Source organism: Rhinolophus hipposideros (genome assembly GCF_964194185.1).
Source record: "Rhinolophus hipposideros genome assembly, chromosome: 10".
Taxonomy (NCBI): Eukaryota; Metazoa; Chordata; class Mammalia; order Chiroptera; family Rhinolophidae; genus Rhinolophus; species Rhinolophus hipposideros.
In genome coordinates this window covers 8,500,122-8,520,385 of record NC_138056.1, presented here as the reverse complement: position 1 = coordinate 8,520,385, position 20,264 = coordinate 8,500,122, and the positions used below count along the sequence as shown (strand labels likewise).

Sequence of the window (20,264 nt, the reverse complement as noted above, 5' to 3'; positions counted from 1 at the left end):
TTTGGTTTCTAAAAGCTCTGTCACCTCAGTTTCTACAAACAGAGATGAGGTGAGATGGGTTCTGGGTGTTTCTCGCTGTGGTTTTCTGGCCCAGTGCCAGGTTCATCCTGTAACTCCTTCCCTCATTGGGGGGAGGTGTTACGGTGGCCACCAGGAGAATAAAAGGAGGAGCTCAGGGCACTCAGCTCCAAAGTGAGTTCCTTCTTCACTGCCACACCGCAGTCACCAGCCCCCAGCCGCTGTCTGCGCCATGAAGCTGCTGACAGTCCTCATGCTGATCGCCCTCCCCCTTTACTGCTTTGCAGGTGAGCACTGACAAGGAGGGCGGGCTTTGCTTTACAGGTTGTTGTCAGGGCCCCTGTGGGCGACGTCCTGTTCCCCACAGCCCAGCACAGAGCATCTCATTTCTCCAGGGTCCTCGTTATTTCTGTGTTTGGATTCTCTGGGCTGTGGAAGCCAAGAAGAGGGGAGTGCAAAGAGGCAAATGTTTCGGGGCTTGAAGGAAATCCCAGATCCTGAGTTTTCTCTCCTAGATTTGATAACTTAAGACCATTGACCGTAGTCTTTCTGGATGTGTGTCTCTACTGGGATGTAAGATGACAAACATCCTAGCTGTGCCCATAAAGGAATTCATACCTCTGTAAGTGAGCCCACTTTTGCATGCTTTCATCCCAGATGCTGGCTGCCCGCTCCTTGTGCAAGCAATAAATGACACTCTTTACAATGAAGTGGGCATTGATCAGTACCTCAGGAATTATCAAGAGTTCATACATGGTGAAGCCGAGGAACGTGCCGCCACCCAACTGAAGCAATGTCTTGTCAAGCAGGACAGCGAAACTGTGAACAACGTCCAAGTGATGCTGGTAATTTCGATTTCTTCTTAAAGTGTTTTGAATCCACTGGACAGGAACAAGCAGCCTGTAAGTTTGTCACTAATTATGCCAAAGCAAGTGTTGTCCATGCTTTGCTTCACTGACTTTCATTGGTGAGTGTGAATAATACTGTGACACCAAGAAAGCCATCCAAGGTTCAGTGCTGCTCTGTGTCTTCACTTTGTGGAATCTTTAGTGAATGATAAATGAAAAGGACCAAGAGGGGGGAAGAAGCTTGGGCAAAGGCTCCCTAGCCCTCAGCTTAGAAAATATCTGATTCTTAAGAAGACCTTCCTTCTTGTAAGAGTGTTCAGAAAAATAAATTCCTCTTGTTCATAGATCAAATAGTAAAACATTTTAAAGACTTTTCAATTAATTCCATTCATTTTAAGGATTATTCCACACATCTTACTAACACATTCAAAAGTGCCCTTTCAAGCAATGAAGTTTCTTAGTATAAAAACTTCACTTTCTGACCAATAATTAAAGGCCCATGAATGACACGTGCATATCATGGGTATGAACTCACCACAGGTGAGGGAATTGGTAAAAACAAAATCAGTAGCTTAACAATGAGATAATCTTTCTAATAAGAACAGATTTATTAAATTTTTACCTTGCATGTATTCCATATCCTAATATAACATTTTACACACCCCTGGGTAGACAATTTAGAAACATTGCCAAAGTACAAACGTATAAGTGTACATCACTAAGAAGATTCAGAAACAGGGTGCAACATGGAAGAACCTTGAAAACACTATATAAAAAAAAGCCAGTTACAAAATGACAAATACAGCATGACTCTACTTCCATCAGTTTTCCAGAGTAGCCAATGTCTTAGAAACAGAAGGCAAAGTAATGGATTCCTGGTGTTGGGTTGGTAAGGAAATTGGGAGTGTTTAACGGATATGGAGTTGCACTTCAGTGAGATGCAAACGTCCTGGGGTCTGGTTGAACTACAAAGAGGATGTTCTTAACACTACTGTCTATATACTGAAAGTGGTGAAAATGGTAACATTTATATTATGTGTATTTACCATAATTACATTTTTTAAAAAAGTGAACATTAAAGATTAAAGATATTAGGAATATATTCTTAAAAACCCTAGATTAGACAAATCAACCAGTGCACACATGTCTGACATTTTGTGGCCCACAAAGGACATGGCGGAGGTATCAGACTGTTTTCTGTATTTCTAACATGTACGATCATGAAGGAACTCAATAACGGGACACGTCCTTGTTTTTGAGCTGAGTTATTGAAAATGGTTCACACAGCATAATTTTGTTAGATGTGTTATTTCAAAGGAGAGAAAACATGCAGATAGAAGGGACCACTGAGGATGGGGGTGGGGGAGACCAGGAAACACAAGCACCTCTTAGGAATCCAGTAATGTCTCCTGAAAACAGAATAAATGACAAGGCAATTCTGATTTTATTTCCAGCACTATCTTTCTTGAATGTCAGATGTGTTTAGACAAATCCAGGAAAACAATGGGAAGAAATGTTTGGTTTTCCATATTTTCCTCTTCTGAGGAACTGGAATATAGGTGATGTCTCTGTTTTGTTTTCCAGCAAACAATATATAACAGTATCTGGTGTTCTAAATATTAAGTTTCCTGAAGACCTTCGGCTCAGACGACTACAGAGAATGATCAGAATTCAGTGTGCAGTAGTAGAAACCACAACTTATGTTTCTTTTTTCGTCTTTTGATCTGCAAACTGCAAGACAATTGTTGAAACCTCAAATACATTTTCATGTCAATAAAGTATCTGCAAACCTAAAGTTCTTTCCTTGTGATCTAATGAGAATGGAGGCTTTAGAGAGACTCACACCACACACGTGTGCTCACTCACACGCACACACCCAAACACACACGCTTCATGAAGAGCTCACAGGTGCAGGACTGCAGACTCTGGGTAGCATGCTGTTCCTTACCACCTGTAGCCCAACATGGACCCTTCTCTGGAAAGTGATTTTCCTCCCTTATCCCCCCATCTTCTGGGACGATCTCTGCCTTGCTCAGGCCCTGAGGTCCTGGTGGCTGCGACAAGCTCAAGTCCCCACATCTCCTTCAGTCCTGTGTCCATGCTGAGGCCTGCTCACCATGGCCGGGCTCTCTGTGTCCCTGGCCCGAGTGTGCAGGGAGGGGAACAGCCAGCAAGAAAGGGGACTCAGGCTGGGCAGGGATGAATCCTGTCTGCATCCTAAGATTTCATCAATAGCCTCAACGGTGTTCTTAAAATCTTTCATCACAGTTATTTACTATACCCCTCTCTGCCCATAACCCCAAACCTCAGGAAAAATGCTTATTTGTCTGTGTTGCCATGAGTGTGGTCATTTATGTGAAAACCAATGAACAGGACTCATACATATCGGCTCCATCCCTTTCACACCCTCAGATCTATCACTTCTCTATCCCTCGTGCGCTTATAGGTAAAATTCCATAATTATAGTTTCCTTCCTGATCTTAACTCTCATAGAATCTTGATCCTTAGAGGCACACAAGTTCTTCTGGGAGCCCTATTGCGTTGAGCCTCAGGGTCACTGGGATTGTTGGGTCCCCTCACAGACAAGCCTTTCCTCCCCAATTGAAGGGACTCATTCACATGCTTTCAGCACCCAGGGCTTTAGGTCCTTCTCCCTCCCCCATCTTTCACAGTAATCTCTGTATGAAGAGAGTAAATATATGACACAATATAAGTCAGATCGTGCTGGAGCTTCCATTTCTTGGCTGATGGTTCTTTTCCAGAATCTGGACTCTGGAATCCATCTTCTCTTCAATTCCATTGCTACTTCTTCACCATCTCTGACCCCGACTTCCCAGGAACCCATTTCTCTCATTGACCATCCTTTGAGTGGGTCCTCCCCATGACCAGTTCTTACAATCACAGTCATTCACTCATAACCTTCTTGTTTGACATGGATTTGTGTCAAGCACTGCTTTTGGCATTGGGATACATCAGAGAGGAAAACAGTTTTTATCCCCCTGGCAAGGGTTCACTGGTTTGAACCCAAGGATTAGAGAATTCCTAAAGTTTCAACCTGAACCAGAAGGGACATGAGGGACCAGCACATCCTGCTGAGGACAGGAGTCCGGAGACTCTGTGTGCCTGGGGGAAGTGGTTCCTATCTCCACCCATCATTCTCCTCACCCTTAGTTCCAAAATCTGGTATTTAGGATTTTAAAATCACAGTAACAGTGACTCAGGCATGATCATAAAACAGTAAATTAGGTGATTGAAAAGTAGTGATCTTATCTTAACTGAGAGAATTCCAATGGAACCAGAGCCAATACAGAAGCACACTTGGTTAGCATTCAGGATAAATAAACATGCCTCGTTGGCAGAGACAGATTCTCTGATATTTAGCTTTCTGTTTGAGGTGATTTATTCTGTTTGATTTAGTATTTCTATTTGCTTTTTTACACAAGTGTAATCGCTTACATTTACTCCTGACACTGTGTTGACCATTTTTCCTGACCGCACATGGTCAGGACTTGTCATTGACAGGCCTTTGGGAGCAGTCTGCTCCAGTCAAGATAACAATCATTTAAATGTCCATTGGGGAGGAGTGTGTCATCAGTGAGATTGTTTAGAAACACTGGCTCCTGGTGATAATTTAGAGCAGTTCACTTTTATCCCATTTTGTTCTCATTTCTACCTTCCCCCATCAGTGCACCCTTCAGTGCCCAGCCCTGTGGGAACACTCCCACTGCCTCATCCGTGGACTCGATGGGTCAGGAGCATCTCCCCTGTCCTGTCCCACTACATTGGACGGAGATGAGATAATGCGAAACCATTGTTTTTAATCTGCTCAGATAATGAAAAAATAAGTAGGAAGATGGAGTTATACAAGTACAACATTTTGAAGGTAAAGGAAGATCAAAGACTCAGAAGGAACTTATGCAACCAAATAGAATAAATTGCCCAATTGGCTCTATCTCTGAGCAATGTGTTTTCCAAAAATACACAGTCCAACAACAGAATCACAACTTTAAATAATTTTTTTAAATTGTATTTTTGAAACACATAGGAATGCACTGTACAGCAATTCTTAAATCCTATTTTTCTCGATGTTTAGTTTTTCTTCTTTGATCTTCACTCAAACCTCAATCACTGCTTTTTTCTTTTCTGTTTTTTCAACTTCCTATATCATTTCTTTTTCCTGAAATCTGAATACAAGGAACTGTAGCAAGACAGTCCTCAATAGTATTTACGTCTTATTGTTGCTTCTTTAAACTACATCAGGATTTGCAATTGTGAGAATTCACGTTTCAATATATGAAAAAATAAATTTGATATAACAAATCTACTCAATATAGATTGAGCTACACAAAGTTTAGTATGTAACATATGGACTTTAATTTTACAGAATTTAGCCTTTGAGTACAAAGTCACTGTTTCCTTATGCATTCTCACCTGTGAAGTGCTGCACCAATAGACCCACTTCCGATACGTTTTAATGTGTAAATAGATGATTCTTTCCCTTAAGACAAGATGGAAACAAAAACCATATTCATACTCAGAAAAAGAAATGTTAACACAGAAATTATCAAACTCTAAAGTCTGAGCAGATGTAACACTAGAAATAGGTTATGGGCAACTCTTCCTTAGGCCTCTTCCCTATGTAGTACTGTAGGAAGTTACAGTGTTGACCAAAAGAACACACAGGTTTCTCATTAAACTTTGTTCAATGGGTGTCAAACTTCTGTGACAGATTTCTGGTCAAGTTGTTTCCATTGAATGGTAGTCACTTTAAAAATTAATAACTTAAAACTCCCCCACAAAAACCCAACAAGACCCATAAAACATTCTCCTTTTTTTCAGAAGGCTTTACACAGTGTTGTAATCATTCACCAGTCTTTTACTATTAAACTTCAAAGGCCAATCGAGACAAACACTTCTGATCTCTAAGACTAGCGTGGCAGGTGTTGGGGATAATGTTTATTTAGCCCTCTGAGCTGTGCGCGCAGACGTGGTGACCTTGTCAGAATCAACCGCCATCTTGTCCATTGCTTTGGTGACACCCACAGCAAGTATCCTACTCATGTCACATACAGGAAAATGGCCCAGAGGAGGGTAGTCAGAGAAGCTCTCGACACACCTGGGATTGCCAGGCACCACGTCAATGATGGCAGCATCACCAGATTTCCAACATTTCGGGCCATCTTCCAGTTTTTCATTTTCCCTGAAAGATGTTCAATCTTCTCCTTCATCTCAGCAAATTTGCAAGTAATGTGAGCAGGTGGCAATGGAGCACAGGTGCGCATCTGACACTGATTTGTCCTGGAGGGTTCAGCATAATCCCCTGAGCTGTGAAGCCAGCAGCTTCCATTCGTGAGTCATTTGTGCTGTCACCAGCCCATGGCCACAACAATCATCTTTGCCAGACACATCTTGCCAATGTCGTCCCCAGGAAGAGCTTCACTCAAAGCTTCATGGTGCATTTCAACAGACTTGACTTCAGTGGTAAAGCTGACTAGAGCAAAGGTGACACCGAGAGGGTCTGACGACACCAGTCTCCACTCAGCCCACAGGGACAAAACCAATTCCACCAATTCCGTAGTCAGACTTCAGGAGCAGATGCAAAGGCTCGTCAGTTGGACAAATTTGTGGCGGGATGCAATCCAGAGCTTCAAGCATTGGCATTGCCATCTCTACAGTGACTTTCCATCTCTTGAACCAAGAATTGTTAGCATTGGCTACAAAATGTTGTCACCATTCCAACCAGAAATTGGCACAAATGCTACTGTGTTGGGGTTGTAGCCAATTTACTTAAAGTAGGTGCTGACTTCCTTAATGATTTCCGGTTAACTCTTCCGGCTGTAAGGTGGCTCAGTGGGATCCATTTTGTTAACACCAACAATCAGTTGTTTCACACCCAGTGTGTAAGCCAGAACAGAATGCACAAGGGTCTGCCCATTCTGGAGATACCTGCTTCAAATTCACCAACACCAGCAGCAACAACCAGGACAGCACCCTCAGCCTGAGATGTACCTGGAATGTGTTTTGATAAAGTCTGTGTCCTGGAGCATCAATGATGGTCACAATACATTGTGGGTCGGATTTCCACAGAGAGAAATCAATGGTGATCCCACATTCACATTCAGCTTTCAGTAAATACAAGACCCAAGCATATTTGAAGGAACATTTTTCCTTCTCAGATTTTTTTATGGTTTTTTTTTTCTCGATCTTGCCACATTTATAGATCAGATGGCCAGTAATGGTAAACTTGCCAAAACTATGTGTCCAAGACAATGATGTTGATTTGACTCTTTTCCTTTCTCATTTTGGCTTAGATTTAGCGACAGTTTTCATGACACCTGTGTGTGGTGGCAAATCTGTTTTGAAAAAGCTCAAATATCTCCTCCTCAGTGAGTAGAGCAGCATTATTTAGATCTTCCCAAGTCTCTTAATGTCTGGCTCAAGAGAAGACAGCTGGATTCACATGCTTACTTGAGTCTTAACTCTGTTGCTGTATCACATGTCATTTAGCCTCTGGAAAATTCCACTGTACACTTTCGGAAGAATGAATATCACTGAGGAAAATAAATCTATTTCTTCCTTCCTTCCTTCCTTGCTTCCTTCCTTCCTTCCTTCCTTCCTTCCTTCCTTCCTTCCTTCCTTTCTTTTTTTTTTAATTATTGGGTAATATTGGGGAACAGTGTGTTTTTCCAGGATGTCAACTCATTTTTAATTATTTTATTCTAGTTGTGGGGGGCGCAGCTCAGCTCCAAGTCAAGTCGTTGTTTTCATTCTAATTATGGACGTCGCAGCTCACTGGCCCATGTAGGACTCGAACTGGCGTGCTTGGTGTTATGAGCACCGGACTCTAACCACTGAACTGCCTGCCACCTACTAGTGGCTCAGCTCCAAGCTCAAGCCGTTGTTTTTAATCTAGTTGTGGAGGGTGCAATTCACTGGGCTATGTGGGAATCGAACTGGCAACCTTGTTCTTAAGAGCTTATGCTCTAACCAACTGAGCCATCCAGCTCCCCCTGCCCCAGGAAAATAATTCTTAATATTATTGTTAAAACAGATTTGTTCTCCTAGACCCTCTGAGTCCCCAAACTGCTGTAGTAAGTAAATGTGTGTGTGTGTGTGTTTGTGTGTGTGTGTAGTGAAATTTCTCCTCTGCAACACTAAGAAGATGAAGGCCAGAGAGGAGTCTTGGCTTAAAATAAGTTAAACACATATAGTGGATTCCAGAAACAAGTGTCCACCACAACTTTAAAAACTTTAATCAACATTATCACCTCAACAAATGAATACAGAAACCTCACTATTATATGAACACATTAAAGTTATTTGATAAAACCTGATGACCTTTCTTAGTAAAAATCCGAAGTATATTAAGAATAGATGAAAACTATTTGGAACAAATAAAATCGATTGTCAAAGTCAATAGCAAGCATCACTCTAAAATAATGAATGCTAAAGTAACTTCCATTAAAACCAGGGGATGAGGGCCGGCCCGGTGGCTCAGGCAGTTGTGGCTCTGTGCTCCTAATACCAAAGGATACCGGTTCGAATCCCACATGGACCAATGCCACAAGGCTCAGCTGGTTAGAGTGCAAGCTCTCAACCACAAGGTTGCCGGTTCGACACCCGCAAGGGATGGTGGGCTGCACCCCCTGCAACTAACAACGGCAACTGGACCTGGAGCTGAGCTGCACCCTCCACAACTAAGATTGATAATACAACAACTTGTCTTGGAAAAAAGTCCTGGAAGTGCACACTGCTCCCCAATAAAACTCTTGTTAAGAAAAGAAAAAACAGGGGGAAACTGCCTGATTGATCTATTATTAGTCAACTTTAAGTTCTAAGTGTCAAACTAAAAAGAAAATGAAATATTCATGAATATTTCCAAAGATGAGACAAAAACTTTCATTTGCTGACATTATGATTCTGTTACCAAGAGACGGGAAAGATGCTCACAGAGTACCACTAGAAGTATTAAAATAATTAGATGAGATTCTTTGCGAGTGGCTGGATACATGCTCAATATATGAGGTCTCACAATTAGATTCACAAACCTGTTGCAGTGATGTTGCTAACCTTTTTTTTTATATCAGAGTGATTATTCATTATGAATTTGTACCAACTAGTCAAACGATTAACCAAGTTTACTATTTGGAAGTGATGAAAAGGCTGCATGAAAAAGTTAGACGACCTGAACTTTTCACCAACAATTCATGGCGCTTGCGTCACGACAATGCACCAGCTCACACAGCACTGTCTAGGAGGGAGTTATCAGCAAGTAAACAAAAAACTATATTGGAACACCCTCCCTACTCACATGATCTGACCCCCAAAGACTTCTTTCTTTACCCAAAGATAAAGGACATTCAGGACATCAAGAGTAATACGACAACAGCTCTGATGGCCAATCCAGAAAAAGAGTTCCACAGCTATTCTAAAGGATGGACTAGGTGCTGGCATTGGTGCATAGTTTCCCCAGGGGAGTACTTCCAAGGTGACTGTACTGACATTCAGCAATGAGGTGTGTAGCACGTTTTCTAGGATGAGTTCGGGACCTTAATGGTCCAAGGTTGTATAAAAATACAACAGCTGTATTTCAATTCAAAGTTAAAAATTGTATTCCTGAGGCTAAATGTGTTTGTAATGAACAAATCATCACAAATGATTTGTGGAAGGGCCCGGCCATCCAGGGAGAGTACATGATATGGCTGGGTCATGTGACGAACCCCGTGATGGTGGATGAAGTCAAGGTGAACCTGGGTGAAGGGTCTTTGAACAATATATTGTGTCTAAAATGGCACATGGACTGGATCCCCAGCATTAGGAAACGCATAACTAGGGTACTGCACACAGCGAGTAACTAATGGAAAATTCTGGAGCAAACCAAGCATTTCTGCTCTTTTCCTTTGTTCTTTTCCATATGTATGACACAGAAAGAGATTTAATCATCACAGGACAATTGAGTTATGGGAAGAGTTAGTCAACAGGTGAAGGAAACAATCTCTGATGCCACTGGCCTATCCATATCGTGGGCCTCCCGTTGCCACTCACAGCTTGTAGCAAAAGATCTGAGTACATGTTGGGTGTAGGAAGGCTGCTGGCAGGTGGTCTGGGGGAATACAGAGGAGTGGATCCATCAGCCCACAAGTTTTCCTGAGGAGCTGAGGGCACACATTGTGGGCTCACACCTGCACAACGGCAATGGAAGGAGCAATAACATGGCTTACGGAGTATGTGAAATAAGGTACATTGGTGATTTGGGTACCATCGGAGATACTCACAGCTGTGGATAAACAGATATATTTCAATTTTTAATACTTCTTAAATACATGAAGTAAAATGTTATTGATAAATTATTTATTTTGGATTATTCTTGTTTCTTGATAGGCCTGTAATGATATAAATTTCCCTCTTAAAACTGCTTTTGCCGCATCCCAAAAATTTTGGTAAGATATATTTTCATTGTCATTTGTTTCTATGTATCTTTTGATCTCTCCTCTAATTTCTTCTTTGACCCAGTCATTCTTTAAAGTATGTTGTTTAATCTCCATGTATTTGTGTTTTTTCCTGCTTTCTTTTTGCAGTTGATATCCAATTTAAAAGTCTTGTGATAAGAGAATATGCTTGGCATGATTTCAATCTTCTTAAATTTGCAGAGGCTGATTTTATGTCCCAATATATGGTCTATCCTTGAGAATGTTCCATGTACACTAGAAAAGAATGTATAGTCTGACGTTTTAGGATGAATGGTCTATATATGTCAATTATGTCCATTTCATCTAATGTGTCATTTAGGGCTGCTATTTCGTTATTTATTTTCTGTTTGGATGATCTATCCATAGCTGTCAATGATGTATTTAAGTCCCCTAGTATAATTGTGTTTTGATCAATTTCTCCCTTTAGCTCTGTTAGTAGTTGCTTGGTATATTTCGGTGCTCCCTGATTGGGGGCATAAATATTGATGACCGTTATGTGTTCTTGTTGTATAGTCCCCTTTACCATTATGAAATGTCCATCTTTGTCTCTTGTTATCTTTTTCACCCTGAAGTCTGTTTCATCTGATATCATTATGACTACACGTGATTTTCTCTGAATACCATTTGCTTGGAGTGTGAATTCCCACCCTTTCACTTTGAGTCTATGCTTGTCATTGTAGCTGAGATGTGTCTCTTGGAAACAGCATATGATTGGGTTTAGTTTTCTGATCCAATCTGCTACTCTGTGCCTTTTAATTGGTGAGTTCAGTCCATTTACATTTAGGGTGATTATTGATATGTGAGGATTTCCTGTCATTCTATCTTTAGTTTTCTGGTAAGGCTGTGTCTCCATTGTTTCTTTGCCTTTTTGTTGTTGTCTGTTATTTCTGTGTGGTGGTATTCTATGATGTTTCCCTCTGTTTCTTCTTTTATTACAGTATATATTTCAGTTCTGGATGTTTTTTGAGTGGTTACCCTTAAGTTTATGTAAAAGAAAGTTTGATATTTAGAGTATTCCATTTTCTTCAGCATGCTTACTTTCTCCATTCCTATATTCCGGTTCAGGCCTTTACTTTCCCCCTTTTTATGTTTTGGTTGCCACAAATTGTCTCTGTTGATGGTGGTCAAATAGCCTCCTTTAGTATTTCTTGTTGTGCAGGTCATGTATTAGAAAATTCCCTCAGCTTCTGTATGTCTGGAAAGGTCTTTATTCCTCCTTCATATCTAAAGGATATCTTTGCTGGATAGATTACTCTTGGCTCATTATTTCTCTCTTTCAATAGTTTGAATATTTGGTTCCACTCCCTCATGGTTTGTAGAGTTTCTGCTGAAAAATCTGATGATAATCTAATGGGCTTTCCTTTGTAGTTTACCATCTTCTTTTCCCTGGCTGCCATGAGAATTCTGTCTTTGTCGTTGATTTTAGACAGCTTAAATACAATGTGCCTTGGAGAAGGCCTGTTGAGATTGAGGTAATTAGGTGTTCTATTTGCTTCTTGGATTCGAGGATCCAGTTCTGTCCACAAGTTTGGGAGGTTCTCATCAACAATTTGTTTGAATATATTCTCTGTTCCCTTCTCTCTTTCTTCTCCTTCTGGTATGCCCATTCTTCTTTTTTTTATTTATTAAATTTACTGGGGTGACAATTGTTAGTAAATTTACATAGATTTCAGGTGTACAATTCTGTATTACATCATCTATAACTCCCATTCTGTGTTCACCATCCAGAGTCAGTTCTCCTTCCATCACCATATATTTGATCCCCCTTACCCTCATCTCCCACCCCCCACCCCTTATATTGTTCTTTCTGATGGAGTCAGAAAGTTCTTGTAGAGTTCTTTCATTTCTTTGAAGTTTCAAGTCTCTTTCTTCTTCCATGTGTGTAAATTCCAGGTTCCTATCTTCGATGTCACTGATTCTTTCCTCCATCTGGTCAACTCTACTACATAAGCTGGTTATTTCATTCTTTATTTCTTCTATTGAGTTCTTAATCTCCAGAAATTCTACTTGTGTTTTTTTTAAAAATTTCAATCTCTTTCATGAAATGCTCATGTTGTTCTTTGATTGTGTTTCTGAGTTCATTAAACTGCCTTTCTGTGTTTTCTTGCATCTCGTTGAGTTTTTCAGGAGTGCAATCTTGAATTCTCTGGTTTTTTTTTAAATTTATTTATTTGGGTGACAATTGTTAATGAAATTACATAATTTCAGGTGTAAAATTCTGTATTACATCATCTATAAATCCCATTGTGTGTTCACCACCCAGAGTCAGTTCTCTGTTTTTAAGTCACATATTTCCATATCTTTAAGTTCCTTTTCTGGAGACTTTTCACTTTCTTTCTGAGCTGTCTTGTTGCCTTGGTTACTCATGGCAATTACTGATTTATTATTTCTCTTCCTAGACATCTACAGGAGTGGCTTCTGCAACAGGTTGATAGGAAGAGGTCTTTCTTTTGTTTTTCAGTATTTTTTGGTAGAATGTTTTATTTTCTCTCTGACTGCAGCCTTTTTTCTCTCTCTCACACGGTAGTGCTATGTTTTCTCTGCACTATTCCAGCTTCTCACACAGTGGGAGGATTCCCTGGGAGATGGGCTTCTCCTCTGTCAATAGTTTGCCTCGGTCACAGGTCACAGTGTCCGTGTGGGTATGTGGAGAGCTTTTGAAGTTCCAAAGCTCTTCCTGCACCAGATTCAGAGCCCGTATGTTTCAGCAGTTCTGTTTACTTCTGCAGGGGGTGGGGTGAGTTGTCAGAGGTGGCCCAGAGCGATGACCACCACCACAGCTAGTCCTGCTTTCACAGCTCCCTCCCCTTTGTTGGAACTAGTTGGGCTGTTGAATCTGTGTCTGCGGGCCACAGTTCTCAGAACAGTAAATATTCAGTTCTTTTGATCTGACACTGCCACTGTTCTGCTTCTAGCACCAGGCAGGTGGGGGTGCGGCGAGCTCTGGAAGGGTAGGGAGGGGGCAGCTAGTCTCAGTGCCTAAGGCTTCCGTACTCTGCAGTGAGGATTTAAACCACCATTTTCAGCTTTCTTTCCTCAGTCTTTCCTCCGAGGTCTCTGCCGTGAGCGTTGGGTTCAGCTGTGTTATATGTTGTCCCCTCAGCCCTGTGGGCCATAAGCGGAGCCCTAGCAGTCCGAGTTCTTCCCTCTCCCACAGCTGCGGCAGTTCGGCAGTTCCGGGATGCAACTAGCTCGGAGCACTGAGCTAGGTCTGGTTCCTGTGCCTTCACGTCTCGGGCTCCGCACTTCTCCCTTCTCTCCTCCCCCCCGCTCTCACTATTCGCCCATCTTTAGGTGAATTTAGTAGTGAGTCTCTTCGTCTTGCCTGTCTGCTGTGCAGGGAGTCCTTAGTGGAGTTATTGTTGTTCGATAAGTTGTAAATTCCAGGGGAGCTTTACAGAGGCTCACCTCATGCCGCCATTTTGATGACATTTGATAATATTCTGTTTTTTTATCTTAAATGAGTCTAGCCAAGGGTTTGTCAATTTTGTCAATCTTTTCAAAGAACCAGCTCTTTGTCACGTTAATTTTTTATATTGTCTTTTTGTTCTCTACTTCATTTAGTTCTGTTCTGATATTTATTATTTCCTTTCTTCTGCTGACCTTAGGTTTCATTTGTCCTTCTTGTTCTAGTTTTTAAGGTGTAATGTGAGGTTATTTATTCGGGATTTTTCTTCTTTCTTGAGATAGGCCTGTAATGATATAAATTTCCGTCTTAAAACTGCTTTCACTGTATCCCAAAAATTTTGGTAGGATGTATTTTCATTTTCATTTGTTTCTATGAATCTTTTGATCTCTCCTCTAATTTCTTCGTTGACCTGGTTATTCTTTAAAAGTTTAATGTCCATGTACTTGTAGTTTTTCCTGCTTTCTTTTTGCAGTTGATATCCAATTTCAAAGTCTTATGATCAGAGAATATGCTTGGTATGATTTCAATCTTCTCATTTTTGCTGAAGTTAGTTTTATGTCCCAATGTATGGTCTATCCTTGAGAATGTTCCATGTACACTAGAAAAAATGTATAGTCTGATGTTTTAGGATGAAGTGCTCTAAAATGTCAATTATGTCTATTTCATCTAATGTGTCATTTAGGGCTGCAATTTTGTTATTTTTTTTCTGTTTGGATGATCTATCCATAGCTGTCAATGATGTATTTAGGTCCCCTATTATAATTGTGTTTTGGTCAAGTTCTCCCATTAGTTCTATTAGTGCTTCCTTGGTATATTTCGGTGCTCCCTTATTGGAGGCATAAATATTGATGACTGTTATGTCTTCTTGTTGTATATTCCCCTTTACCATTATGAAATGTCCATCTTTGTCTCTTGTTATCTTTTTCACCCTGAAGTCTGTTTCATCTGATATCATTATGACTGTGATTTTCTCTGAATACGATTTGCTTGGAGTGTGAATTTCCACCCTTTCACTTTGAGTCTATGCTTGTCCCTGTAGCTGAGATGTGTCTCTTGGAGACAGCACATGATTGGGTTTAGTTCTTTGATCCAATTTGCTATTCTGTGCCTTTTTATTGGTGAGTTCAGTCCATTTACATTTAGGGTGATTATTGATATGTGAGGATTTCCTGTCATTCTATCTTTAGTTTTCTGGTAAGGCTGTGTCTCCATTGTTTCTTTGTCTTTTTGTTGTTGTCTATTATTTCTGTGTGGTGGTATTCTATGATTTTCCCCTCTGTTTCTTCTTTTATTACAGTAAATATTTCAGTTCTGGATGTTTTTTGAGTGGTTACCCTTAAGTTTATGTAAAAGAAAGTTTGATATTTAGAGTATTCCATTTTCTTCAGCATGCTTACTTTCTCCATTCCCATATTATGTTTCAGGCCTTTATTCCCCCCTTTTTATGTTTTGGTTGCCAACAAATTGTCTCTGTTGATGGTGGTCGAATAGCCTCCTTTAGTATTTCTTGTAGTGCAGGTCATGTATTAGAAAATTCCCTCAGCTTCTGTATGTCTGGAAAGGTCTTTATTCCTCCTTCATATCTAAAGGACATCTTTGTTGGATATATTATTTTTGGCTCATATTTCTCTCTCTCAGTAATTTGAATATTTGGTTCCACTTCCTCCTGGCTTGTAGAGTTTCTGCTGAAAAATCTGATGATAATCTAGTGGACTTTCCTTTGTAGTTTACCATCTTGTTTTTCCTGGCTGCCTTGAGGATTCTTTTTTTGTCATTAATTTTTGACACCGTCAACACAATGTGCCTTGGAGAAGGCCTGTTGGGGTTGAGATAATTTGCTTCTTGGATTCGAGGATCCAGTTCTTCCGACAAGTTTGGAAAATTCTCATCGACTATTTGAATATATTTTCTATTCCCTTCTCTCTTCTCCTTCTGGTATGCACATTATTCTTATATTGCTCTTTCTGATGGAGTCAGAAAGTTCTTGTAGAGTTCTTTCATTTCTTTTAAGTCTGAAGTCTCTTTCTTCTTCTATCTGTGTCATTTCCAGGTTTCTATCTTCGATGTCACTGATTTTTTCCTCCATCTGGTCAACTCTACTACATAAGATAGTTATTTCATCCTTCATTTCTTCTATTGAGGTCTTAAGCTCCAGAAATTCTATTTGGTTGTTTTTTAAAATTTCAATCTCTTTCATAAAATGCTCGTGTTGTTCTTTGATTGTGTTTCTGAGTTCATTAAACTACCTTTCTGTGTTTTCTTGCATCTCGTTGAGTTTTCAGAAGTGCAATCTTGAATTCTCTGTCATTTAAGTCACATATTTCCATGTCTTTAAGTTCCTTTTCTGGAGACTTTTCACTTTCTTTCTGAGCTGTCTTGTTGCCTTGGTTATTAATGGCAATTAATGATTCATTGTTTCTCTTCCTAAACATCTGCAGGAGAGGGTTCTGCAACAGGTTGATAGGAAAAGATCTTTCTTTTGTTTTCCAGTGCGTGTTGGTAGAATGTTTTATTTTCTCTCTGATGGCAGCCTTTTTTTCTCTCTTACACTGCTGTGTTATATTTTCTCTGCACTATTCAAGCTTATCACACACTGGGGGGATTCCTGACTTCTCCTCTGTTAACAGTTAGCCTGGGTCATAGGGTGCTGCGTCCGTTTGGGGATGTGGAGAGCTTTGGATGTTCCAAAGCTCTTCCTGCACCAGATTCAGAGCTTTGTGCTTCTGCAGTTCTGTTTACTCCTGCGGAGATCCATCTAGATAGGTGGGTACAGGGGCGGGGTGGATTGTGAGAGGTGTCCCAGTGCAATGACCACCACCACAGCTAGTCCTGCTTCTACAGCTCCCTCCCCTTTGCCAGAACTAGTTGGGCTGCGAATCTACGTCTGCGGACCAGAACTATCAGAGCTTCAAATATTCTATTCTTTTGATCTGACACTGCTACTGTTCTGCTTCTAGCCCTGGGCAGGTGGGGGAGAGGTTAGCTCTTTGAGGGTAGGAAGGGAACAGCTAGTCTCAGTGCCTTAGGCTTCCGTTCTCTGCTCTGCAGTGAGGGCTTCAACCACCATTTTCAGCCTTCTTCCCTCAGTCTTTCTCTGAGGTCTCTGCCTTGAGCGCTGGGTCCAGCCATGTTATATGCTGTCCCCTCAGCCCTGTGGGCCATAAGCGGTGCCCTAGCAGTCAGAGTTCCTCCCTCTCTGGCAGCTGCGGTAGTTCCAAGATGCAGTGAGCTCGGAGCACTGAGTTAGGTCTGCGTCTTGTGCCCACGAGCCCCATCTCCACCCTTCTCCCTTCTCCCCTGCTTGCGTAATTTACCCACCTTTAGGTGAATTCAATAGTGAGTCTCTTCCTCTTGCCTGTCCTGCTGTGCAAGGAGTCCTTTGTGGAGTTATAGTTGTTCAATTTGTTGTAAAATGCAGGAGAGATTTCCAGAGGCTCACCTCACGCTGCCGTTTTGATCTCCACATTTATCATCTTTACACATGTAAACTCTCAAAATACTTGTCACATAATTGTGCAGATGCCAGAATAACCTGTGGTAGTGATGTCACTCAGTCTTTGGATTCTTCTGAGATATGGGCCAAAAATGACATTGTGATCTATTCATATCACTCAAAATTACTATTTTTTTTAGGCAGTTAGAAAATTTAGTAACAACTGGCATTACTATAACACCCAAGAGCATCGTCTTTTTTCTAGCAATTCACTGTTAAATCTTACTAAAGTACACTAACTTGACAACCAAGTTAAAAATATTCTTTATAAGAGTCAGACTCTGAATGTGGAAAATTTTAGGAATAAAATTTTTCTTTTTCCTCAATATGTATGCAAATGACTGATGTGATAATTATCTACATAAATCTCAAAATAGTCTGTCCATAGTATATAGTAAAAATTCTAAGTGATAAGGAAAAGCTTTGTTCAAGGAAATATTGAAACAGGAATATGAAAAATGATCAATGTCACTTTAATATATAATATCTATGCAGAAAATTGTCTACTTCTAAAGATACCCATGTTTTTACTAGCAGGGGCCTGAATCAATAGCCTTAGTTGTAAATCAAACACTAAAGTAAATATTTGATCATTGGTGTTTAAGAATGATCAAAAGGTAGCAAGATCAGGATTGGCAACCCTTCATAACTCAGCATATTGTTGTAAAAAAGATTGTGGATTGTAAATCTTTTCCTTGGAGGTCTTTCAATAGAGGTAAGATAACCATCCAGGTATTCCTTAGGAACAATCCTGCCACAAGAGGGTGAGAACATACAATGTGAAGTTTGAAGACAGCATTTCATCTGTTTTCCCAGAAAATAATAAGTACAGTTACTCCTAAATGGCCTTTATTCAATTAAACGCTGAATGAAAAGATTTGTGAAATGCTTACGGACAGCAAAAGACTATGCTCATTTATTTGAAGAATGTGAAGATAAGATTTAGACACTGCCCAGGTATCATTTTTTTCTAACACTCAGGACAATCATTTTTACCATTAATATAAGACTCTTTAAAACAAAACAAAATGAACTTTAGGATAGCACTTCATATGCATAAAAAATAACATTACTGAAAATCTCATCAAGGGCTTGATCTAATTCTCCTTTGCTTTTATAAAAATGGTGCAAGTTTTTCTACTATTAGGTGCTCCAAAATACTAGGAAGGCATCCTATTACAGTTTTATGCATTACGATGTGTTCCAGACTAGTGTAACCATTTGAAGATAGGACAGTGGGCCAATAAATGAAGTACTATGTACAGAATACAAATAAAAGTTTACTGTACAAAATTAAGGCCTTCATATTTCATAGTTCACTAAGGCTAAAGGAAGACTAGGTCATTTTTCTAAAACCTGAACAAAAATTTCACTTACTTCCCCTCACCCACAACTATTAAAATGGCCTGACCAAATGTTATCAAACAAACACTATAAATAATAACAAGTCCTTTAAAGACAACTATCCCAAGTGCTATTTCTTAGGCGATCTTCATACCATGGGAGGGTGTGATCTTAAATCCTTGTAAAGCATCCCTGGCAGCTCCAGCCTGTCCATCATTTTCAAATTCAACAAATGCAATGTCATGTCTCCCAGGTACCAAATGCACTTTCTTAAAACCAGGAAAGTGATTAAATAGTATGGATTCCATCATCTCATTAGTCTCTTCTGATAAATTATTAAGGAATAAAATACAGTTTGGAGGGTAAGCAGGGACCTGATTTGGTGTTGCATTTCCTTGGGTATCAGTAGCATTTGATGTACCCTGACCAGGCTTTTTATTGGCAGTCATTGCTATTTATTCCACAGTTTTGCCTTTTTCCTTTTCTTTGTCATCAAAAGTGCCACACATTTTAGATATTACATCATTAATTTCTGCGTATTGGATTACCATTGGATTACCATAAAGTGGAAATCCCTGTAATTGTATCAAGGCTTTCGTGGTTGAGTCCAGTTCTTCAAATATAACAAAGGCTTGTCCCCTTATCTTCGTTGTCTTTAAAGCCACAACATTTACCATGTGGCCAAACTGAGAAAACAGAGCATACAGGGATCTATTCAATAATTCTTTTTTAATTTTGTCATTCATATTGCTGATATAAATTGTATGATTTGGTTGGATATCATGTTTTGGGTTAAATTGTTCAAAGAGCCTGAGGCCGGTGCCATGTGCAACTCTAAATTATTTTGAATGATTAATCCACCAGAGCTAACTTAGGTCCTCCTTTGATTTTTTTCAAAGCAAGGCTTCAGAAACCACTCTCTGTAGAAAAAATTTTGTGTGCTTCAGGATATTACTTTATTATTGCTTGGGAGAGTCTAGGGATTTTTATACGCAGAATCAATGCTATGTAAGACGTGATGGGTGACGTGTATGCTTTCTGTTTTTGGAGACAGGAACAAGAAAGTTTCTGAGACGGAAGGTGGGAAAGAGAACCAGTGTAATGAATGATACGTACATTGTAAAAGTATACATGGTTATGAAGATCCAGAAGTGATGTCCTCCAAATTTCCAACCCACATACGTGTTAACCAGTCAGACTTAGCCCTGGAGAAGCCCTGAATTCCACCTCAGCCAAAAGGATGTTTGTCCCCAGTGCATCCTGCTGAGGACAGGAGTCCAGAGGCCCTGTGCCTCGGGATGAATAATACCTCCCCTCACCCACCACCCTCCTCTACCCTTACTTCCAATATTCAGTCTTTAGCACTTGGGTATCACAGCAACAGTCATTTAGATGTGATCATAAAACAAAAATGAGATGATTGAAAAGTAACTGTCTCATTTTTCTCTCGTAACTGAGAGAAAACCCAAAGGAACCATAGCCAAATTCAGAAGCACATTTTGTTAACCTTTAGGATAAATAAACATTCTCCATTGGCTGAGTTGGCTAGACTCAGCTTGATATTTGTCTTTGGGAATGAGGTGATTTATTCTGTTTGACTATTATATTACTTACACTTTTTCCTTTGTGTTGCGTAATTGTAGTACCTAACATTTACTACCAACCCCATGCTGAGCATTGTT

At 40.1% G+C, this 20,264-nt stretch overlaps 1 protein-coding gene and 1 pseudogene across 2 annotated transcripts; one reads left to right on the top strand and one right to left on the bottom strand.

Moving 5' to 3' along the window:
• Positions 1-250: 250 nt before the first annotated feature.
• On the top strand, positions 251-2,489 carry LOC308504077 (mammaglobin-B-like; the record flags this gene model as incomplete). Its single annotated transcript, XM_081064092.1, has 3 exons — positions 251-305; positions 676-863; positions 2,451-2,489. 3 exons carry the CDS (start codon positions 251-253, stop codon positions 2,487-2,489), a joined length of 282 nt encoding a protein of 93 aa, XP_080920218.1.
• A 16,230-nt stretch (positions 2,490-18,719) lies between these two features.
• On the bottom strand, positions 18,720-19,408 carry LOC308504188 (U2 small nuclear ribonucleoprotein B''-like; annotated as a pseudogene). The gene has a single exon. The product of its transcript is annotated as a U2 small nuclear ribonucleoprotein B''-like (transcript).
• Between the last annotated feature and the right edge of the window lie 856 nt (positions 19,409-20,264).